Source organism: Pristiophorus japonicus, chromosome 2, assembly GCF_044704955.1.
Source record: "Pristiophorus japonicus isolate sPriJap1 chromosome 2, sPriJap1.hap1, whole genome shotgun sequence".
Taxonomy (NCBI): domain Eukaryota; kingdom Metazoa; phylum Chordata; class Chondrichthyes; family Pristiophoridae; genus Pristiophorus; species Pristiophorus japonicus.
In genome coordinates, this window is record NC_091978.1 from 87,803,270 (window position 1) to 87,828,551 (window position 25,282).

At 42.1% G+C, this 25,282-nt stretch overlaps 1 protein-coding gene across 1 annotated transcript in view; it reads left to right on the top strand.

The window, feature by feature from the left end:
- LOC139228797 (protein FAM221B-like) overlaps positions 1 to 23,598 on the top strand; it is an 82,074-nt gene extending 58,476 nt beyond the window's left edge. Inside the window, exons 6-7 of the mRNA XM_070860181.1 lie at positions 16,845 to 16,964; positions 23,382 to 23,598. Coding sequence (XP_070716282.1) covers positions 16,845 to 16,964; positions 23,382 to 23,560 — 299 coding nt within the window. The 3' untranslated portion in view covers positions 23,561 to 23,598. The remainder of the gene's footprint in view (positions 1 to 16,844; positions 16,965 to 23,381) is intronic.
- The last annotated feature ends 1,684 nt before the right edge of the window (positions 23,599 to 25,282 follow it).

Sequence of the window (25,282 nt, forward strand, 5' to 3'; positions counted from 1 at the left end):
TGGATCACCAACTTCGAAGCAATATCACAGGGGAGAAAGTGTACTGGCCCGGATTTTATGGGGCCGATGGCAGTATATGCACAGCGTGCGACATCGTAAGTGTTCAGAATGACCCCGCAAGTTCTGAGTTTCCCAATGCGCTGCGTATGCGCAAAAACCCGGAACTTGTGATCTGTCAAGTTTCACATTGACAGATCCTTTGCATCCACTGCAAAAACACTTTCACTGGCACAGAGTTGGGCTATTTGCGCAACTACTGTTCAGTGAATGCCCACGAAATTCTTATGCCTGGTAAAAGCAGGCATAAGGCCTTTTTTTATCACCAGAGTAAGGGTTAAAATAAATGTTAAAATAATGTTTTTTAATGATATAAACATACACATACATTTAAAATTAGTTTAGGTAAATGTTTAAATTTATTTTATAAAAAATGAAATTTTTAGTTTAAATGCTTAATTAAAGGGTCTTTTAATTAATTTTGTACATAAGAACAATTATTTTTATTTAAGTGGTGTGAATTCTTATTTATTTGAGGATATCTAATAGGCTTATGGGGATTCCATATGTAAGTGGACTCCCCATAAGGATCAAAGGAATTACCCTTTTTGATTGGTTGACCTGGTCCACGTGATCCCAGGAACGCTTGTGAATCGTATGCATCTCTGGGATTTGTGAGCCTTTAAGCAGGCGAATGCCTGCAGGCCTAGGACATAAAGAGACTGAAGCTCTGGAAACACTAGGTGTGTTCGGATTTTATTTTCGGTTCGGAGGCATATTCTTCTGGTATGGCTCTGACTGCAAATTCAAGGCCATTACGTCTTGATTTCCATGGTAATGTGAAAAATAGAGTGTTGGTGTTATTGAACGGAAGTTTGGAGCTGTTATGTTTTTAATTTTGATGGATGGTTTGTAGTGGAAGTATCATAAGGATCGAATATGAGCACTGCATCAATCTACTGCCTTTGATGTAGTGTTATCAATTATAAAGTTATATGTAATCTACCACTAATGCCTAATCAACTATAGCTGTTACCACTCCTCAGAAAGCTTCTGATCTTTCAACTATTCCCATATCTAATGAACCAAACATCTCCCACAATGTTGTTTGTGCTCCTGATCCTGGTATGAACTCTCCAAGGAAAGTTGTGAAACTTAATGGTTTTGAATGTAAAAAGTTACCATCTATTGCTTCTGTTATTAAGGCCAGAGATAGAAACATAGAAACATACATAATAGGTGCAGGAGTAGGCCATTCGGCCCTTTGAGCCTGCACCACCATTCAATAAGATCATGGCTGATCATTCCCTCAGTACCCCTTTCCTGCTTTCTCTCCATACCCCTTGATCCCTTTAGCCATAAGGACCATATCTAACTCCCTCTTGAATACATCCAATGAACTGGCATCAATAACTCTCTGCGGTAGGGAATTTCACAGGTTAACAACTCTCTGAGTGAAGAAGTTTCTCCTCACCTAAATGGCCTACCACTTATCCTAAGACTGTGTTCCCTGGTTCTGGACTTCCCCATCATCGGGAACATTCTTCCCGCATCTAACCTGTCCAGTCCTGTCAGAATCTTACAAGTTTCTATGAGATCCCCTCTCATCCTTCCAAACTTCAGTGTATAAAGGCCCAGTTGATCCAGTCTCTCCTCATATGTCAGTCCCGCCATCCCGGGAATCAGTCTGGTGAACCTTCGCTGCACTCCCTCAATAGCAAGAACGTCCTTCCTCAGATTAGGAGATCAAAACTGAACACAATATTCCAGGTGAGGCCTCACCAAGGCCCTGTACAAATGTAGTAAGACCTCCCTGCTCCTATTCTCAAATCCCCTAGCTATGATGGCCAACATGCCATTTGCCTTCTTCACCGCCTGCTGTACCTGCATGCCAACTTTCAATGACTGATGAACCATGACACCCAGGTCTCGTTGCACCTCCCCTTTTCCTAATCTGCCGACATCCAGATAATATTCTGCCTTCGTGTTTTTGCCCCCAAAGTGGATAACCTCACATTTATCCACATTATACTGCATCTGCCATGCACTTGCCCACTCACCTAACCTGTCCAAGTCACCCTGCAACCTTTTAGCAGCCTCCTCACAGCTCACACCGCCACCCAGCTTAGTGTCATCTGCAAACTTGGAGATATTACACTCTATTCCTTCATCTAAATTGTTAATGTATATTGTAAAGAGCTGGGGTCCCAGCACTGAGCCCTGCGGCACCCCACTAGTCACTGCCTGCCATTCTGAAAAGGACCCATTTATCCTGACTCTCTGCTTCCTGTCTGCCAACCAGTTCTCTATTCACATCAGTACATTACCCCCAATACCATGCACTTTGATTTTGCACACCAATCTCTTGTGTGGGACCTTGTCAAAAGCCTTTTGAAAGACCAAATACACCACATCCACTGGTTCTCCCTTGTCCACTCTACTAGTTACATCCTCAAAAAATTCCAGAAGATTTGTCAAGCATGATTTCCCTTTCATAAATTCATGCTGACTCGGACCGATCCTGTGACTGCTTTCCAAATGCGCTGCTATTTCATCTTTAATAATTGATTCCAACATTTTCCCCACTACTGATGTCAGGCTAACCAGTCTATAATTACCCATTTTCTCTCTTCCTCCTTTTTTAAACAGTGGTGTTACATTAGCTACCCTCCAGTCCATAAGAACTGATCCAGAGTCGATGGACTGTTGGAAAATGATCACCAATGCATCCACTATTTTTATGGCCACTTCCTTAAGTACTCTGGGATGCAGACTATCAGGATAGTAACAACTTTGTCTTTTTCAAAGTATTTAGGTGATAGATGCATAAAAAATGACTTTGATTGGATGTTAATGTTCTATTACAGTCTGTTTTCTGCTATTCAGTGAGAAATGTAAGGCCTGCGTATTAAACTTGCTGTTAGACTGCTCCTCTGTCAGGTAGTTGACTTTGTATTAGAATCGCTTCCTGGAATCATGGACACTGCGATTGATATGATTGCTATGTCGTCTGCACTGCTGGGCTGCATCTCCTCCTTCACTTCCTGCTGCTTCAACAACCAATCTATGCATCCATATCCACTTATGACACCGTGTTGCTAGAAAATAAACACTAGCATTTAAATGATGGAGTCCAAAGGGACAAGTCAGCTGGAGCTAATTCTCCTGCCTCTTTTGCTTAACTTGCAGAGAAAATCAGTACATGCTATATTCGTTGACCCTTTAGAAGGCTCTATAGGGTTCAATGCTGCTTGTTTTTTATATTTCACTAAACTTTCGGAGCACAGTGTAGACATCAGAGGAAAATGCAGATCAGCATTAGCATTCTCGTACTTCTCTCCAGATTTGAAGAATTTGTTTAGTTACTCCACAGTTACTAATTTTAGTGCAGAGAGGTACTCATCTCCCATGATCTCTATATCTCGCCAGCATTTCATCACTCTATTTTTGTTTCTCTGACACTGTAGAGTCTATCTTTCTCTCTGTCACGGACACTCTCTCGCCGAATGTAGTACCAGGCAAAATTCTCTTCCTTTGTTCTTCCACTGCTCTCTCTCAGTTGCTCCTCTGTGCCCATATATTGTTTCTTTCACTTGTTATTGTTTCCCCGTTTCACTCATCGGATTTCGGCATCTTACTATCACTGCCAGTCAAACTGTGCACTATGCTGAGAAAAACTCTTCACACACTCTCTTAGAAAATACACAATTAGAATGAATATTGGATTATTTCAGACGTTCTGTAGCCATAATTAAAAGACCTTAGACATCCACCAATTTGTGAAATTGTTCCTGTATTTATACTGGTCATGGGTTCTCACTGCGGTTGGTGTCTATCACAATAATGCCACTTGCAATTTTGTTAATAAAACTGTTTTAGTTTTCATAACTATGTTGTAAATTCCATTCAAACCTGGGGAACAGACACAAATAATCCCTAGATATATATTCCAACCTACAAATTCTCGCTGCCACATTATAACCCTGATATCATGCAATTGCAATCAGTCGACTGAAATTCAATGGAGAATGAGAAATGAGGAAATTTCCCACCAACCCCCAGAAAAATACATGTTTTAGTAATCTGCAATGATGATCTTTAAACAATATGCAATTACACAAGAATAAAAATGTAGCAATATTTTAGAGGGAGAATAACTGTTACACAAGGCACTTATAGTATCGAGTTGGCGAGGGTAGCCTTGAGGAAGAATTCATAGAATGTATCCGGGATAGTTACCATGAACAGTACATTGCGGAACCAACCAGGGAGCAGGCTATCTTAGATCTGGTACTGTTTAATAAGACAGGATTAATAAATGATCTCCAAGTAAAGGATCCTCTAGGATTGAGTGACCATAACATGGTTGAATTTCAAATTCAGTTGGAGGGTGAGAAAGTTGGATCTCAAACCAGTGTCCTAAGCTTAAATAAAGGAGACTACAAAGGTATGAAGGTTGGCCAAAGTGGACTGGGGAAGTTTGATGACCAGCGGCAGACATTTAAGGAAATATTTCATAACTCGCAACAAAAAATATATCCCAATGGAAGGAAAGACTGTAAAAGAAGGGATAACCATCCATGGCTAACTAAGGAAATAAGGGATGTTATCAAATTGACAACAAGGGCATACAATGTGGCCAAGACTAGTGGGAGGCCAGAGGATTGGGAAACTTTTAAAAGCCAGCAAAGAACGACTACAAAAATGATAAAGAGAGGGAAGGTAGATTATGAAAGTAAACTAGCACGAAATATAAAAACAGATAGTAAGAGTTTCTACAGGTACATAAAAAGGAAAAGAGTGGCTAAAGTAATATTGGTCCCCTAGAGGATGAAACACAGGAGTTAATAATGGAGAACAGGGAAAAGGCAGAGACAGTGAACAAATATTTTGTATCGATCTTCACAGTAGAAGACACGAAAGACATCCCAATAGTGGATAATCAAGGGACTATAGGGAGGGAGGAACTTAATACAATCACTATCACTAAAGAAGTAGTACTTGGTAAAATAATAAGACTAAAGGCGGACAAATCCCCTGGACCTGATGGCTTATATCCTCGGGTCTTAAAAGAAGTGGCTGCAGAGATAGTGGATGCATTGGTTGTAATCTACCAAAATTCTGGGGCGGTCCCGGCGGATTGGAAAACTGCAAATATAACGTCCCTATTTAAAAAAGGGGACAGACAAAAAGCAGGAAACTACAGACCAGTTAGTATAACATCTGTCGTTGGGAAAATGCTGGAGTCCATTATTAAGGAAGCAGTAGCAGGACATTTGAAAAAGCATAATGCAATCAAGCAGAGTCAGCATGGTATTATGAAAGGGAAATCATGTTTGACAAATTTTCTGGAGTTCTTTGAGGATGTAACGAGCAGGGTGGATAATGGGGAACCTGTGGATGTGATGTACTTGGATTTCCAGAAGGCATTTGGTAAGGTGCCACATGAAAGGTTACTGCACAAGATAAAGGTTCACGGGGTTGGGGGTAATATATTAGCATGGGTAGAGGATTGGTTAATTAACAGAAAACAGAGAGTCGGAATAAATGGGTCATTTTCCGGTTGGCAAACAGTAAGTAGTGGGGTGCCACAGGGATCGGTGCTGGGGCGTCAACTATTTACAATCTACATTAATAACTTGGATGAAGGGACCGAGAAAAATGTAGCCAAGTCTGCTGATGATACAAAGCTGGGTGGGAAAGCAAATTGTGAGGAGGACACAAAAAATCTGCAAAGGTATTATAGTCATCATCATAGGCAGTCCCTCAGAATCGAAGAAGACTTGCTTCCACTCCTGAAGTGAGTTCTTTGGTGGCTGAACAGTCCAATACGAGAGCCACAGACCCTGTCACAGTTGTGACAGACGTTCGTCAAGGGAAGGGGTGGGTGGGACTGGTTTGCCGCACGCTCCTTCCGCTGCATGCACTTGACCTCTTCACGCTCTCAGGTGTTGAGATTCGAAGAACTCAAACGCCCTCCCAAATGCACTTTCTCCACCTAAGGCAATCTTCGGCCAGGGACTCCCAAGCATCAGTGGTGATGTCGCACTTTATCAGGGATTTTATAAGTCGAATTGTTGCTCTATGTATTCTTTCAATTGTTGGAGGATTTCATCTATCGAAACCTCAGGTGGTGCCTGCCCACCTTTAATAGTTGTAGGCAATTCTTTGCTCTTATCTCCTGCTGCCATAATACTGATTTCTTTACTGGGGTCTCGAGTCGTAGGCTTTCCAGCCGATCAGTAGGTCAGTGATTAATTAACTAACACATCGCTGAAGTTAGACGTCTATGGGACCTCGAGCCGACTACCAACCAGAGGGTTCGCAAACCGGAGGCTTTCGGAATCGCGTAGAAGGAGAGGCGAATTTAGACTTTTGACCGAGGACTTTTATAAAAAGAAGTCCTTACCTCAGTATGTAGGTCCAATGTCCAAAATTCAGTTTCTTTCCTCAGCGATCATGTTCGTGATGCCAAAATTGTTAGATCTCTTAATTTCCAATGAAATACGAACTCCGGTTGTAGTTTTAATGTAACTTTATTCTGGCAGCAGCAACAAGCTTCTGGCTTTAAGCCAGGCCTTTGTCCTTCTGAGACCACATGGCCAAAATGGCTGTACTTAATACCTGGTTCAATTTACAGAAAAGAACTCGCCTTCTTTGACCTTATTGGCTCAACTGATATCTTTTAACCTTTAATTGGCTCGCTACCCAAAGTCCTAAAATGTCAAGTTGATTGATGACTTAATGCAATGTGGTCTGTGTTTTTTTCAAAACTGCAGCTGGGCTGCAGAGCTTGAATTGTCTATCAGTGGTTTAATCACAAAAGAGGTCCAAGTCCGGCTTGATGGCTGCCTGTTGAAAGCTAAAGCTAATGAGCTTGGCAAAGAGCTCAGCGTTGGAAGTGTGGAGGTGGTCTCATTGAATCATACAAAATTCTTACAGGGCTTGACAGGGTAGATGCAGGGAGGATGTTTTCTTTGGCTGGGGAGTAGAGAACCAGGGGTCACAGTCTCAGAATATGGGGTCAGCCATTTAGGACTGAGATGAGGAGAAATTTCTTCGTTCAGAGGGTGGTGAATCTTTGGAATTCTCTGCCTCAGAGGGCTGTGGAGGCTCAGTCATTGAGTATATTCAAGGCTGAGATCGATTGATTTTTGAATATTAAGGGAATCAAGAGATATGGGGATAGCGCAGGAAAGTATTGAGGTAGAAGATCAGCCATGATCTTATTGAATGGTGAAGCAGGCTCGAGGGGTCAAACGGCCTACTCCTGCTCCTATTTCTTATGTTCTTATGGAGAGATGACTGAAGCAGAAATTGTTTCTTCTCTGAATGACTCAGAAAAAGAGGCTGCAAATGAAGATGAAAAATTCACAAAGTTCGGTCGATTCTGCACTGTGCAAAGGATAGCGAAACATTTGATGAAATTTAAGCACTGGAAGGGAAAGTGCAGAGATTGAGGACTTCTGACCTACACCAAAAAACTTAGAATTCTTAGTAGCTTAAAAAAATCATGCAACACGCAAGCATTTTTCTTTAATTTTTAAGATATTATACAGTATTTATACTTTTAAGAGGTTGTAAGATAATCAACATCCCTGATTATAATCGCTCCAACCATTGGTGGCTGTGCCTTCTGTTGCCTGAACCCTAAGCTCTGGAACTCCCTGCCTAAACCTCTCCGCCTCTCTACCTCTTTCCTCCTTTAAGATGCTGCTTAAAACTTACCTCTTTGACCAAGCTTTTGGTCACCTGCCCTGATTTCTCCTTATGTGGCTCGGTGTCAAATTTTTAATCTCATAACACTCCTGTGAAGCGCCTTGGGAAGTTTCACTATGTTAAAGACGCTATATAAATACAAGTTGTTGTTGTTGATGTTACAATTTTTAAGATATTACACCCTTGCTGTAAAATTTGGTATGAAATTTAGGCAAATAAAGATTGTTATATACCAAAGCAGCTTGTGTTGCTTCCCGCTTTATAGAAATTTCTGTTTTATCGCAATTTGAGAGATTGTCCAGAGTAGTTGCAATTGAATAGGTTCTACTGTACTCCCTTTGATATTTTTAAACCTGCCTTGGAAACATCAGTGTTGAGAAAGAAACTTCATAATGCTGGATCACCAACTTCGAAGCAATATCACAGGGGAGAAAGTGTACTGGCCCGGATTTTATGGGGCCGATGGCAGTATATGCACAGCGTGCGACATCGTAAGTGTTCAGAATGACCCCGCAAGTTCTGAGTTTCCCAATGCGCTGCGTATGCGCAAAAACCCGGAACTTGTGATCTGTCAAGTTTCACATTGACAGATCCTTTGCATCCACTGCAAAAACACTTTCACTGGCACAGAGTTGGGCTATTTGCGCAACTACTGTTCAGTGAATGCCCACGAAATTCTTATGCCTGGTAAAAGCAGGCATAAGGCCTTTTTTTATCACCAGAGTAAGGGTTAAAATAAATGTTAAAATAATGTTTTTTAATGATATAAACATACACATACATTTAAAATTAGTTTAGGTAAATGTTTAAATTTATTTTATAAAAAATGAAATTTTTAGTTTAAATGCTTAATTAAAGGGTCTTTTAATTAATTTTGTACATAAGAACAATTATTTTTATTTAAGTGGTGTGAATTCTTATTTATTTGAGGATATCTAATAGGCTTATGGGGATTCCATATGTAAGTGGACTCCCCATAAGGATCAAAGGAATTACCCTTTTTGATTGGTTGACCTGGTCCACGTGATCCCAGGAACGCTTGTGAATCGTATGCATCTCTGGGATTTGTGAGCCTTTAAGCAGGCGAATGCCTGCAGGCCTAGGACATAAAGAGACTGAAGCTCTGGAAACACTAGGTGTGTTCGGATTTTATTTTCGGTTCGGAGGCATATTCTTCTGGTATGGCTCTGACTGCAAATTCAAGGCCATTACGTCTTGATTTCCATGGTAATGTGAAAAATAGAGTGTTGGTGTTATTGAACGGAAGTTTGGAGCTGTTATGTTTTTAATTTTGATGGATGGTTTGTAGTGGAAGTATCATAAGGATCGAATATGAGCACTGCATCAATCTACTGCCTTTGATGTAGTGTTATCAATTATAAAGTTATATGTAATCTACCACTAATGCCTAATCAACTATAGCTGTTACCACTCCTCAGAAAGCTTCTGATCTTTCAACTATTCCCATATCTAATGAACCAAACATCTCCCACAATGTTGTTTGTGCTCCTGATCCTGGTATGAACTCTCCAAGGAAAGTTGTGAAACTTAATGGTTTTGAATGTAAAAAGTTACCATCTATTGCTTCTGTTATTAAGGCCAGAGATAGAAACATAGAAACATACATAATAGGTGCAGGAGTAGGCCATTCGGCCCTTTGAGCCTGCACCACCATTCAATAAGATCATGGCTGATCATTCCCTCAGTACCCCTTTCCTGCTTTCTCTCCATACCCCTTGATCCCTTTAGCCATAAGGACCATATCTAACTCCCTCTTGAATACATCCAATGAACTGGCATCAATAACTCTCTGCGGTAGGGAATTTCACAGGTTAACAACTCTCTGAGTGAAGAAGTTTCTCCTCACCTAAATGGCCTACCACTTATCCTAAGACTGTGTTCCCTGGTTCTGGACTTCCCCATCATCGGGAACATTCTTCCCGCATCTAACCTGTCCAGTCCTGTCAGAATCTTACAAGTTTCTATGAGATCCCCTCTCATCCTTCCAAACTTCAGTGTATAAAGGCCCAGTTGATCCAGTCTCTCCTCATATGTCAGTCCCGCCATCCCGGGAATCAGTCTGGTGAACCTTCGCTGCACTCCCTCAATAGCAAGAACGTCCTTCCTCAGATTAGGAGATCAAAACTGAACACAATATTCCAGGTGAGGCCTCACCAAGGCCCTGTACAAATGTAGTAAGACCTCCCTGCTCCTATTCTCAAATCCCCTAGCTATGATGGCCAACATGCCATTTGCCTTCTTCACCGCCTGCTGTACCTGCATGCCAACTTTCAATGACTGATGAACCATGACACCCAGGTCTCGTTGCACCTCCCCTTTTCCTAATCTGCCGACATCCAGATAATATTCTGCCTTCGTGTTTTTGCCCCCAAAGTGGATAACCTCACATTTATCCACATTATACTGCATCTGCCATGCACTTGCCCACTCACCTAACCTGTCCAAGTCACCCTGCAACCTTTTAGCAGCCTCCTCACAGCTCACACCGCCACCCAGCTTAGTGTCATCTGCAAACTTGGAGATATTACACTCTATTCCTTCATCTAAATTGTTAATGTATATTGTAAAGAGCTGGGGTCCCAGCACTGAGCCCTGCGGCACCCCACTAGTCACTGCCTGCCATTCTGAAAAGGACCCATTTATCCTGACTCTCTGCTTCCTGTCTGCCAACCAGTTCTCTATTCACATCAGTACATTACCCCCAATACCATGCACTTTGATTTTGCACACCAATCTCTTGTGTGGGACCTTGTCAAAAGCCTTTTGAAAGACCAAATACACCACATCCACTGGTTCTCCCTTGTCCACTCTACTAGTTACATCCTCAAAAAATTCCAGAAGATTTGTCAAGCATGATTTCCCTTTCATAAATTCATGCTGACTCGGACCGATCCTGTGACTGCTTTCCAAATGCGCTGCTATTTCATCTTTAATAATTGATTCCAACATTTTCCCCACTACTGATGTCAGGCTAACCAGTCTATAATTACCCATTTTCTCTCTTCCTCCTTTTTTAAACAGTGGTGTTACATTAGCTACCCTCCAGTCCATAAGAACTGATCCAGAGTCGATGGACTGTTGGAAAATGATCACCAATGCATCCACTATTTTTATGGCCACTTCCTTAAGTACTCTGGGATGCAGACTATCAGGATAGTAACAACTTTGTCTTTTTCAAAGTATTTAGGTGATAGATGCATAAAAAATGACTTTGATTGGATGTTAATGTTCTATTACAGTCTGTTTTCTGCTATTCAGTGAGAAATGTAAGGCCTGCGTATTAAACTTGCTGTTAGACTGCTCCTCTGTCAGGTAGTTGACTTTGTATTAGAATCGCTTCCTGGAATCATGGACACTGCGATTGATATGATTGCTATGTCGTCTGCACTGCTGGGCTGCATCTCCTCCTTCACTTCCTGCTGCTTCAACAACCAATCTATGCATCCATATCCACTTATGACACCGTGTTGCTAGAAAATAAACACTAGCATTTAAATGATGGAGTCCAAAGGGACAAGTCAGCTGGAGCTAATTCTCCTGCCTCTTTTGCTTAACTTGCAGAGAAAATCAGTACATGCTATATTCGTTGACCCTTTAGAAGGCTCTATAGGGTTCAATGCTGCTTGTTTTTTATATTTCACTAAACTTTCGGAGCACAGTGTAGACATCAGAGGAAAATGCAGATCAGCATTAGCATTCTCGTACTTCTCTCCAGATTTGAAGAATTTGTTTAGTTACTCCACAGTTACTAATTTTAGTGCAGAGAGGTACTCATCTCCCATGATCTCTATATCTCGCCAGCATTTCATCACTCTATTTTTGTTTCTCTGACACTGTAGAGTCTATCTTTCTCTCTGTCACGGACACTCTCTCGCCGAATGTAGTACCAGGCAAAATTCTCTTCCTTTGTTCTTCCACTGCTCTCTCTCAGTTGCTCCTCTGTGCCCATATATTGTTTCTTTCACTTGTTATTGTTTCCCCGTTTCACTCATCGGATTTCGGCATCTTACTATCACTGCCAGTCAAACTGTGCACTATGCTGAGAAAAACTCTTCACACACTCTCTTAGAAAATACACAATTAGAATGAATATTGGATTATTTCAGACGTTCTGTAGCCATAATTAAAAGACCTTAGACATCCACCAATTTGTGAAATTGTTCCTGTATTTATACTGGTCATGGGTTCTCACTGCGGTTGGTGTCTATCACAATAATGCCACTTGCAATTTTGTTAATAAAACTGTTTTAGTTTTCATAACTATGTTGTAAATTCCATTCAAACCTGGGGAACAGACACAAATAATCCCTAGATATATATTCCAACCTACAAATTCTCGCTGCCACATTATAACCCTGATATCATGCAATTGCAATCAGTCGACTGAAATTCAATGGAGAATGAGAAATGAGGAAATTTCCCACCAACCCCCAGAAAAATACATGTTTTAGTAATCTGCAATGATGATCTTTAAACAATATGCAATTACACAAGAATAAAAATGTAGCAATATTTTAGAGGGAGAATAACTGTTACACAAGGCACTTATAGTATCGAGTTGGCGAGGGTAGCCTTGAGGAAGAATTCATAGAATGTATCCGGGATAGTTACCATGAACAGTACATTGCGGAACCAACCAGGGAGCAGGCTATCTTAGATCTGGTACTGTTTAATAAGACAGGATTAATAAATGATCTCCAAGTAAAGGATCCTCTAGGATTGAGTGACCATAACATGGTTGAATTTCAAATTCAGTTGGAGGGTGAGAAAGTTGGATCTCAAACCAGTGTCCTAAGCTTAAATAAAGGAGACTACAAAGGTATGAAGGTTGGCCAAAGTGGACTGGGGAAGTTTGATGACCAGCGGCAGACATTTAAGGAAATATTTCATAACTCGCAACAAAAAATATATCCCAATGGAAGGAAAGACTGTAAAAGAAGGGATAACCATCCATGGCTAACTAAGGAAATAAGGGATGTTATCAAATTGACAACAAGGGCATACAATGTGGCCAAGACTAGTGGGAGGCCAGAGGATTGGGAAACTTTTAAAAGCCAGCAAAGAACGACTACAAAAATGATAAAGAGAGGGAAGGTAGATTATGAAAGTAAACTAGCACGAAATATAAAAACAGATAGTAAGAGTTTCTACAGGTACATAAAAAGGAAAAGAGTGGCTAAAGTAATATTGGTCCCCTAGAGGATGAAACACAGGAGTTAATAATGGAGAACAGGGAAAAGGCAGAGACAGTGAACAAATATTTTGTATCGATCTTCACAGTAGAAGACACGAAAGACATCCCAATAGTGGATAATCAAGGGACTATAGGGAGGGAGGAACTTAATACAATCACTATCACTAAAGAAGTAGTACTTGGTAAAATAATAAGACTAAAGGCGGACAAATCCCCTGGACCTGATGGCTTATATCCTCGGGTCTTAAAAGAAGTGGCTGCAGAGATAGTGGATGCATTGGTTGTAATCTACCAAAATTCTGGGGCGGTCCCGGCGGATTGGAAAACTGCAAATATAACGTCCCTATTTAAAAAAGGGGACAGACAAAAAGCAGGAAACTACAGACCAGTTAGTATAACATCTGTCGTTGGGAAAATGCTGGAGTCCATTATTAAGGAAGCAGTAGCAGGACATTTGAAAAAGCATAATGCAATCAAGCAGAGTCAGCGTGGTATTATGAAAGGGAAATCATGTTTGACAAATTTTCTGGAGTTCTTTGAGGATGTAACGAGCAGGGTGGATAATGGGGAACCTGTGGATGTGATGTACTTGGATTTCCAGAAGGCATTTGGTAAGGTGCCACATGAAAGGTTACTGCACAAGATAAAGGTTCACGGGGTTGGGGGTAATATATTAGCATGGGTAGAGGATTGGTTAATTAACAGAAAACAGAGAGTCAGAATAAATGGGTCATTTTCCGGTTGGCAAACAGTAAGTAGTGGGGTGCCACAGGGATCGGTGCTGGGGCGTCAACTATTTACAATCTACATTAATAACTTGGATGAAGGGACCGAGAAAAATGTAGCCAAGTCTGCTGATGATACAAAGCTGGGTGGGAAAGCAAATTGTGAGGAGGACACAAAAAATCTGCAAAGGTATTATAGTCATCATCATAGGCAGTCCCTCAGAATCGAAGAAGACTTGCTTCCACTCCTGAAGTGAGTTCTTTGGTGGCTGAACAGTCCAATACGAGAGCCACAGACCCTGTCACAGTTGTGACAGACGTTCGTCAAGGGAAGGGGTGGGTGGGACTGGTTTGCCGCACGCTCCTTCCGCTGCATGCACTTGACCTCTTCACGCTCTCAGGTGTTGAGATTCGAAGAACTCAAACGCCCTCCCAAATGCACTTTCTCCACCTAAGGCAATCTTCGGCCAGGGACTCCCAAGCATCAGTGGTGATGTCGCACTTTATCAGGGAGGCTTTGAGGGTGTCCTTGTAACGTTTCCACTGCCCACCTTTGGCTTATTTGCCATAAAGGAGCTCCGCATTGAACATTTGCTTAGGGAGTCTCGTGTCTGGCATGCGAACTATGTGGCCTGCCCAGCGAAGCTGATCGAGTTTGGTCAGTGCTTCAATGCTGGGGATGTTAGCCTGGACGAGGACACTAATGTTGGTGCGTCTGTCCTCCCAGTGGATTTGCAGGATCTTGCGGACACATCGTTGGTGATATATCTCCAGCGACTTGAGGTGCCTTCTGTACATCGTCCATGCCTCTGATCCATACAGGAGGGCGGGTATTACTACAGCCCTGTAGACCATGAGCTTGGTGGTAGATTTGACGGCCTGGTCTTCGAACACTCCTTTCCTCAGGCGGCCGAAGGCCGCACTGGTGCACTGGAGGCGATGTTGAATTTCCGCCAATGTCGTCAATGTCTGCTTTTGTTGATAAAAGGCTCCCAAGGTGTGGGAAATGGTCCACGTTGTCGAGGGCCACATCATGAATCTTGATGGCTGGGGCGCAGTGCTCTGCGGTGAGGACAGGTTGGTGGAGGACATTTGTCTTACGGATGTTAAGCGTAAGTCCCATGCTTTCATGGGCCTTGGTGAATACATTGACTATATCCTGGAGCTCAGCCTCAGAATGTGCGCAGACGCAGGTGTCATCCGCGTACAATAGCTCAACGACAGAGGTTGAGGTGACCTTGGACCTGGCCTGGAGGCAGCATAAGTTAAGCAGCTTCCCACTGGTTCTGTAGTTTAGTTCCAGTACAGCGGGGAGCTTGTTGATTGTGAGGTGGAGCATGGCAGCGAGGAAGATTGAGAAGAGGGTTGGAGCAATGACGCAGCCCTGTTTGACCCCAGTCCGAACGTGGATTGGGTCTGTAATGGATCCATTGGTAAGGATCACGGCCTGCATGTCATCGTGGAGCAGGTGAAGGATGTTGATAAACTTTTGGGGGCATCCGAAATGGAGGAGGACGTTCCATAGACCCTCGTGGTTGACAGTGTCAAAGGCCTTTGTAAGGTCGAAGAAGGCCATGTATGAGGCTGGCGCTGCTCCCTGCATTTTTCCTGCAGCTGTCGCGCTGCAAAGGTCAATCCGCACTGTGACTCCGGGAGGAGCTCCTCGGCCACAGGGAGAAGACGGTTGAGGAGAACTCTAGCGACAACTTTCCCAGTGGCTGATAGCAGGAAGATTCCCCCGTGGTTGCTGCAGTCGGACTTGTCCCCTTTTTTAAAGATGGTTACGATCACTGCATCTGTGAGATCTCCCGGCCTGCTCTCCTCCCTCCAGATGAGAGAGATGAGGTCATATATCCGCGCCAACAGCACCTCTCCGCCATACTTTAGAACCTCAGCAGGGATTCCATCCGCACCATTAGCCTTGTTATTCTTAAGCTGTTTTATGGCTTTGCCTACCTCGTGCAATGTTGGGGTTTCACTGAGGTGGTGGCGGGTTGCAGGGATATAGACAGGCTAAGTGGGTGGGCAAAAATTGGCAGATGGAGTATAACGTGGGAAAATGTGAGGTTATCCACTTTGGCAGAAAAAATAGAAAAGCAAATTATAATTTAAATGTAGAAAAATTGCAAAGTGCTGCAATACAAAGGGACCTGGGGGTCCTTGTGCATGAAAGACAAAAAAGTCAGTATGCAGGTATAGCAAATAATTAGGAAGCCAAATTGAATGTTGGCCTTTATTGCAAGGGGGATAGAGTATAAAAGCAGAGATGTCTAGCTACAACTGTACACCTGGAGCACTGCGTACAATGTTGGACTCTGTTTTTAAGGAAGGATATACTTGCATTGGAGGCTATTCAGAGAAGGTTCACTTGGTTGATTCTGGAGATGAGGGGGTTGAGGTATGAAGATAGGTTGAGTAGGTTGGGTCTATACTCATTGGAGTTCAGAAGAATGAGAGGTGATCTTATCGAAACATATAAGATAATGAGGGGGCTCGACAAAGTGGATGCAGAGAGGATATTTCCACTCATAGGGGAAACTAAAACTAGTGGACATAGTCTCAGAATAAGGGACTGCCCCTTTAAAACTGAGATGAGGAAGGTTGTAAATCTGTGGAATTCTCTGCCCCAAAGAACTGTGGAGGCTGGGTCATTGAATATACTTAAGGCGGAGGTAGACAGATTTTTTCAGCGATAAGGGAATAAAGGGTGATGGGGAGCGGGCAGGGAAGTAGAGTTGAGTCCATGATCAGATCAGCCACGATCTTATTAAATGGTGGAGCAGGCTCGAAAGGCCAGGTGGCCTACACCTGCTCCTATTTCTTATGTTCTTATGTTAAACTGCTGTTGTATATGCTGACTATGGATGTACTCTATGTGTAGTCACTGTGAGATTGTATAAGATGGAGACTTGTTTACCTGATGTACTATCAATAAAGTTCACACCATGTACATACATGCTGGCACCACTAGAGGGTGCAACTGGTGGAGACCGGGGATTTCCTGCCCTGGGGACAGGGCCCTGTATAAAAGGCTGCACACCGTGCTTGCACAGCACTCTGGAGTTTGGAATAAAGGACCAAGGTCACTACAGTTTAAGTACAACACATTGCCTTGTGAAGTAATTCATAAGTACATTACAGACATAACAACTGTATTATTATTTTAAATCTATATGCATTTTAAACAGGTTGCTCCTGCCCAGCCTTTGACTCCAATTTCCTCTGTGCAGCCTGTGATAAGCATTGGGAACAACATCAAACATTCTTTGAAACAGAAACACAAAGAAAAGAAGCTGGGCTCCCATACGGTAGGAAGGTGATACTAAAGCTGTCCGTATTTATTCATGTTCTCAGATATACAGAGTACCAATTTCAACTGACTTAATACTGTTTCACCCAAGACAACATGAAACAATGTGGAGGAAAAACATGAATTAATGTAGAAATCGAAAGAAAACAATATTCAAATTGCTATGTTAAATGTTGGAGAAAAATTAAAGTTATCAAGTGGTTAAACTAATATGGCAGGGGGTTGGGAACCTATGCAGGGAGACAGAGGGAAGTAGAATGGGGGCAGAAGCAAAAGATAGAAAGAAGAAAAGTAAAAGCGGAAGGCAAAGAAACCCAAGGCAAAAATCAAAAAGGGCCACATTACAGCAAAATTCTAAAGGGGCAAAGTGTGTTAAAAAGACAAGCCTGAAGGCTCTGTGCCTCACTGCGAGGAGTATTCATAATAAGGTGGGCAAATTAACTGCGCAGGCAGCAATTAACGAATATGATATAATTGGCATCACGGAGACATGGCTCCAGGGTGACCAAGGCTGCGAACTCAACATCCAGGGGTATTCAATATTCAGGAAGGATAGACAGAAAGGAAAATGAGGTGGGGTAGCATTGCTGGTTAAAGAGGAAATTAACGCAATAGTAAGGAAGGACATTAGCTTGGATGATGTGAAATCTATATGGGTGGAGCTGCAGAATACCAAAGGGCAGAAAACGCTAGTGGGACTTGTGTACAGACCACCAAACAGTAGTAGTGAGGTTGGGGACAGCATCAAACAGGAAATTAGGGATGTATGCAATAAAGGTACAGCAGTTATCATGGGCGACTTTAAGCTACATATAGATTGAGCTAACCAAACTGATAGCAATACGGTGGAGGAGGATTTCCTGGAGTGTATTAGGGATGGTTTTCTAGACCAATATGTCGAGGAACCAACTAGAGGGCTGACCATCCTGGACTGGGTGATGTGTAATGAGAAGGGACTAATTAGCAATCTTGTTGTGCGAGGCCCCTTGGGGAAGAATGATCATAATATGGTAGAATTCTTTATTAAGATGGAGAGTGACATAGTTAATTCAGAGACTAGGGTCCTGAACTTAAGGAAAGGTAACTTCGATGGTATGAGACGAGAATTGGCTAGAATAGACTGGCGAATGATACTTAAAGGGTTGACGGTGGATAGGCAATGGCAAACTTTAAAGATCACATGGATGAACTGCAACAATTGTATATCCCTGTCTGGAGTAAAAATAAAACGGGGAAGGTGGCTCAACCGTGGCAACAAGGGAAATCAAGGATAGTGTTAAATCCAAGGAAGAAGCATATAAACTGGCCAGAAAAAACAGCAAAGCTGAGGACTGGGAGAAATTTAGAATTCAGCAGAGGAGGACTAAGGGTTTAATTAGGAGGTGGAAAATAGAGTATGAGTGGAAGCTTGCCGGGAACATAAAAACTGACTGCAAAAACTTTTATGGATACGTGAAGAGAAAAAGATTAGTGAAGACAAATGTAGGTCCCTTGCAGTCAGAATCAGGTGAATTTATAATGGGGAACCAAGAAATGGCAGACCAATTGAACAAATACTTTGGTTCTGTCTTCATGAAGGAAGAAACAAATAACTTTCCGGAAAAACTAGGGGACCGAAAGTCTAGTGAGAAGGAGGAACTGAAGGAAATCCTTATTAGGCAGGAAATTGTGTTAGGGAAATTGATGGGATTGAAGTGCCAATAAATCCCCGGGGCCTGATAGTCTGCATCCCCGAGCACTTAAGGAAGTGGCCCTAGAAATAGTGGATGCATCGGTGATCATTTTCCAACAATCTATCGACTCTGGATCAGTTCCTATGGACTGGAGGGTAGCTAATGTAACACCACTTTTTAAAGAAGGAGGGAGAGGGAAAACGGGTAATTATAGACCAGTTAGCCTGACATCAGTAATGGGGAAAATGTTGGAATCAATTATTAAAGATGAAATAGCAGCGCATTTGGAAAGCAGTGACAGGATCGGTCCAAGTCAGCATGGATTTATGAAGGGGAAATCATGCTTGACAAATCTTCTAGAGTTTTTTGAGGATGTAACTAGTAGAGTGGATGAGGGAGAACTAGTGGATGTGATGTATTTGGACTTTCAAAAGGCTTTTGACAAGGTCCCACACAAGAGATTAGTGTGCAAAATTAAAGCACGTGGTATTGGGAGTAATGTACTGACGTGGATAGGGAACTGGTTGGCAGACAGGAGGCAGAGAGTCGAGATAAATGGATCCTTTTCAGAATGGCAGGCAGTGACTAGTGGGGTGCCGATGACACTTTGCAGATGACACTAAGCTGGGTGGCGGTATGAGCTGTGAGGAGGATGCTAAGAAGCTGCAGGGTGACTTGGACAGGTTAGATGAGTGGGCAAATACATGGCAGATGCAGTATAATGTGCATAAATGTGAGGTTATCCACTTTGGTGGCAAAAACATGAAGGCAGAATATTATCTGAATGGCGGCAGATTAGGAAAAGGGGAGGTGCAACGAGACCTGGGTGTCATGGTACATCAGTCATTGAAAGTTGGCATGCAGGTACAGCAGGCGGTGAAGAAGGCAAATGGTATGTTGGCCTTCATAGCTAGGGGGGTTGAGTATAGGAGCAAGGAGGTCTTACTGCAGTTGTTCAGGGCCTTGGTGAGGCCTCACCTGGAATATTGTGTTCAGTTTTGGTCTCCTAATCTGAGGAAGGATGTTCTTGCTATTGAGAGAGTGCAGCGAAGGTTCACCAGACTGAATCCCGAGATGGCAGGACTGACATATGAGGAGAGAGTGGATCCACTGGGCCTGTATTCATTGGAGTTTAGAAGGATGAGAGTGGATCTCATAGAAACATATAAAATTATGATGGGACTGGATAGGTTAGATGCAGGAAGAATGTTCTCGATGCTGGGGAAATCCAGAACCAGGGGCCACAGTCTAAAGATAAGGGTTGAACCATTTAGGACTGAGATGAGGAGAAACTTCTTCACTCAGAGAGTTGTTGACCTGTGGCATTCTCTACCACAGAGAGTTGTTGATGCCAGTTCATTGGATATATTCAAGAGGGAGTTAGATGTGGCCCTTATGGCTAATGGGATCAAGGGGCATGGAGAGAAAGCAGGAAAGGGGTACTGAGGTGAATGATCAGCCATGATCTTATTGAATGGTGGTGCAGGCTCGAAGGGCCGAATGGCCTGCTACTGCACCTATTTTCTATGTTTCTATGTTTCTCTATAGGAGAATGACAAACTTGACCCAGGCAAATTGTTTGCAGTGGCTCAAGGCTTGCTTACTAGGGCTTAAGCTAAACATTAAGAACTAAGAAGGAAAGTCAGGTGCAGAGTTTTTTTACACAAAGAGTAATATAGTTTTGGAAGGCAATGAATTGAACAATATAAATGGGTTCAAGAGACAACTATACATGCTTTTGGAGAGAGAGTGACGAATATGGGAAGGTGAGGTTGAAATCCATCAAAAAGGATGCGCTTTCTCTGTTACAAAACAAATCCTGTTTTCTTCTGTTCTTATGAAATAAATATCCCGTTTTATTAAAATACATAATTATAAGCCTAGAATTTCCATTGCCTCACAGCACCCCCATCATCAGCTAGATGCTATTTCTCAAAGAGGTTTCAATCTGCACATGCCAACCTAGAAAATTTCCAAAAGCTGACAAACATCTTCAAAAAAGCTGACATCGTTCAAGAAAACCTGACAACTGAAAAAAATGATTAGCACACAGCAAGGTCCCTCAAATCGCAATGACCTGATTTTTGACCTGATAACCTGATGACCAGACAATCTGTTTTAGTGATGTTAGGTTGAGGAATAAATATTGACCAGGACACCATGGAGAACTCCCTTGTTCTTCTTTGAATAGTGCCAAGGGATCTTTTTACTTCCACCTGAGAGTATAGAGAGTGCCTTTGATTTAAGGCCAGGATTTTGCAGTAAAAATAAGAATGGGGCTATCAGCACTCACCGTTATTAAAGAGTAAATCGAACAGCAACTTCCACCAACCACACATGCGCAGTTAAATATGGAAATCAGGAAGTTGCTGTCTTAGTTCCCTGCTTCTCCAGAAGCTTTGCTATAACAGTATCTCGCTGACAGACTCGGCATTCAAATACATGGAACACATGAAGTTGCGCTCCTTACACACTAGATACCCACTAAACACGCCAGAATAAAATTAGGGTTTGTCCTTTCAAGTGTAAGTGAATATTTAATGGCATGATAAATCTTAATTACTGCCAAACAACCTCTCTGGCATTGAAAATGTACTTTTTCAAGTTTGGAGTTTCATTCCTTCAGATTTTAATTATTGTTGGAGATTTTTTTAAATTAAAATTTCAATAGTATTTTTAAAATTTTCTGTTTCTCTTTTATCTCTCCCTCTTGATCCCATTTTTCGTTCCCTCTCTTTATTTCACTTTCTGTACGTGACTTGGCATTTAATTAACTATTCTAACATACCCTTCCTGGATCAGACTCTATAGCCGGAATTTTGCCTTTGCCAGGCATGCAGGTTTGGAGGCGGTTTGGCAGTAAAAGTTGTCAAAATTGTGAGCTGCGTCGGGAACCCACCATCATCCTGCCACCTCGCGCATTTTACTCTGGTGCGTTTTCTAGCGTACCACAGACCTGAACGGCAGAAGCGGGTGATCTAATAGAAGTAATTAAGTGTTTTGTTGTGAGACCCTTAACAGCAAAAAAAAAATGATAAACAGTTTAAAGATCCAACTGAATTCCATAAATTCGAAACACGCCCATCTGCTCAATTACCAAAACTGTTACATTCCACCTCCACAACCTTACCAATGTATGCCCATATCACTCCCCATCTACCACCAAAAATCTAGTCCATGCTGTCATGTATCTCACACTACTGTACATAACTGTATCTTACCATGCTATACATGACTGTAACCAGATATGACCTGTAACCACAAGCTTACCTTACCACCAGGGGTGCACTTGCAGGAGACACTGGATATACCTGTTCCACACGGGTATATAAAGACAGGTCTCAGGCAAGTGTGACATCAAGAGCTGTGTAATAAAGGTGCAGGTCCTGAGTGACCTTGACATCAGCATGTGCCTCGTGTGAGTCTGTACTGCAGGGACAGGACTTTACATATGCCTTCATGATGCCCTCCTAGATCACCTCCTTGCATCAACCCTCCACAAGCTTCAACTCATCTGAAACATCTGTGGACTAAGTCCCACTCCCAACCTCTCTAAACTTCACTGGCTCCCCATGCCCCAATATATATTGATTTCAAAATTCTCCTCCTTGTTTTCCTATCTCTCCATGGCTTCACCCACCTTACCTTAAGCCACCCTTCCTCAAGCCTTATGTTCCTGCATGTGCCCTCCTCTTCTCTAATACTAGATTTCTCCTCACCCCCTCACTCCCTCCACTCCACAACTGGTGGCCTCCCATTCAGCCACTACACTCCTATCGTTTGTAATTATCTGTCCAGTCACCTCTACCTTACCACCTCCCACCATTTCAAAAACCTCCTCAAAACACTGCACTTCAGTCATGCCTTTGTTTCCCTATCCTAGCCTTCCTATTCCCCTCCCTTTCCGCATGCTTTGTACTCACTATATCCCTTTCATCCTTATTGTAAACCGCTCCGCAATGTTTTCCTGTGCATGAGGGGAGCTATGTAAATGTAAGTTAATGTTGAAAGGAAGTGAATGAAAAGAAGCTATATGAAAGTGGGATAGAAAATGTTAATCCCTAAAACTATTTTAAATTGGGCCACAACAGCAAAACGAGATATAAACTAGTATAAGGCAAATTCAGGACCAGTCCCAGGAAGCACTACTTCAGTCAAAGAGTGATTCATACCTGGAATGTTTTGCTACATTAAAGGTGCTATATAAATAAAAGTTGTTGTTGTAATGATGGAATCCGAGTAGAACAATGAAGGTAAGAACTCATCCAGTGGCCAAACATTATTCTTTTCTATGGCGTAGAAGTTATGCTGCAGGATATTTATATGTTATAAACACGTTAACATGTGCATTTAGGACAGAGGAATACAGTACCACACCACAGTGTAATTTCAAAGCATATATATTTTCCTCTGATGTGTTGTTTTGCTACAATAAGTGGGGGTTGTCCATAACATTATGCACAAGAGTACAGTTTGTTTTAATGATACGGTCAGTGTAATTTTACAGTCCATGCTGTCAACAGGGAACCTCGCCAATTGGCAATGCAAGTCGGATATTTGGATGTCAAAGGCCTACAACTTTCCAACCATTAAAATGAATGATCAGAGGTGCGTGGTCAGTAGATGCACAAATGATGCTGCCAGCAGGCGAGGCACCCCACCGCAGGTGCGGTCTCATAAAATTACCCCTAGTATTTTTGTGTCTCTTAAAATATTTTTTTTTGTTATTGAAATGGTTTTAGGTGAAGCTTACTTGCCCTTTGCAGAGATGCCCAACTTACGAAATGCAGTGCTATCAGGGAATGAGGCCGATGATTCAGCATACCAAGCCATCACTAGTGGTACTGGATCCTATTCACATCTAGGACCTTCTTCCAGCTCAGCCAGACCTGCTTTACCACCAGCCACAAAGCCAAGATGATCTTGAGCAACCTGTAATTAACACTTACAGATGTAACTGTCTGAATAAAACTCACACAATCATTTTTGTCTGGGTTTTTGTCTATGATCCATTTTGTCCATAATTCATGGGAGTTTTATAAATTTGATCCCAATGCACGAGAGTGAACATGATAAATATTTTAAAAGCTGTTACTAAATTATAAATAGAAAAGTAGATTGACCATTCCATTGAAAAATACATATCTGCCAAGTACCAGGAAAGCCTTTGCTCGCCATGTGCTGGTGTGCTGTTTAAAGTGCTAGTGAGCAGAGCACATTGTTGAAAACAACATCAGTTCACAAGATAGTAACAAATGAAGATGGTCATTCCGCCCAACTTATGCCATCTATCCAGAAAGATCCTAGCACTCCTCATTGTAACATCCAACTGTTTCTTAAATGATTCCAAGAATTTTGTCTCCACTATTTTATATGGAAAACTCCATACATTGATTACCCGATATCAATCCTAAATTTACCTTTTACTGGTTTAAACCTGTGCCCTCTTGTCCTATTCACACAATTTAATTTGAAGTAATATATATTCAACAACTCGTCTGCTCACTAGGACTTCAAGCAGTAGAATAGCACGTGAGCAAGGCTGGTTTACTTTTTGATTCTAACTTCGTAAAAGCTTTTAAAATACTTTCTACGCACACGCTCTGAGTGTCCCATAAACTGTTAAACAAAAAGTCACCAGGTGAGCTAGCTGCCTCATACATCTAGGTGAAAAGATTACATCCGCGCCAGGGTGTCCTTGGAGATGGAGCACGCGGTGTCCACCGGTACGCTCGCGGCCTTCCACGAGAGGTGGGCACCGGAGGGACTGGAGTGCATCATCATGCCCGGCAACCAAATTTTTATTTGATTTTATGTTTTAAAGTTTAATTTGTTTTAATTGCCGGTGTTTTTAGTGTCCCCCTCCCTTTTTATAGGGGGCACTTGGAGAAAAAAAAATATATATGATTTTAGTGCCCAAAAAAACACCAAAAAAAACAAAAACACAAAAAAACCCACAAAAAAGGGCCTTGTAAATGTTTGGTGTGCCCCCCAGATCGGGGGGACACGATTTAAGGATTAATGTTTTAGTTTTCTCCCAAAAGAGTTCTAGGTGAAAAGACAGGTGAGACAGGTGATAAGAGCCAACTATTTGGTTTACTGAGAAGAAAACTATGGGAATAAGGCAATTGGTATCAGGTGAATACCATTCAGATCAAGAAAAAATAGGTCCGATAGTTTGGGCTTCATCCAACGCTTTTTCTTGTGTAAATAGCTTGATGACAGTTTTGATCATTTATTTAATTTTTGGTCACTTGGGTGTCTGACACAGAAATCTACTAAGATGTTTAAGGGTCTTCAAACCAAACAACTCAGTAATCCACCTGTTTTCCTGATATGGAGTGTACAACCTCTTCTATTGGAACGTACCCTATTTACCTAAGTCAGGAGAGCTTAGTTGTAGGTAGGCAAAGCCAAAGCTAGCCAAGGTCCAACTAATAATTCTGACCATGCTAAAATTGCTTAGCAGAGAACACAAGATCTCATCAATTCAAAAGACAGAACCTCTTTGTGCAGGCTAAACTACTGTCCAGATTTATTTTCAAACATTACTTCCCTCCCAGCAGACATTTCTCTTGAGTACTGGTGGCATGCCACTTATGAGAACTAAAACTGCCTTCTAACCTTGGTGAGATAGCCCATC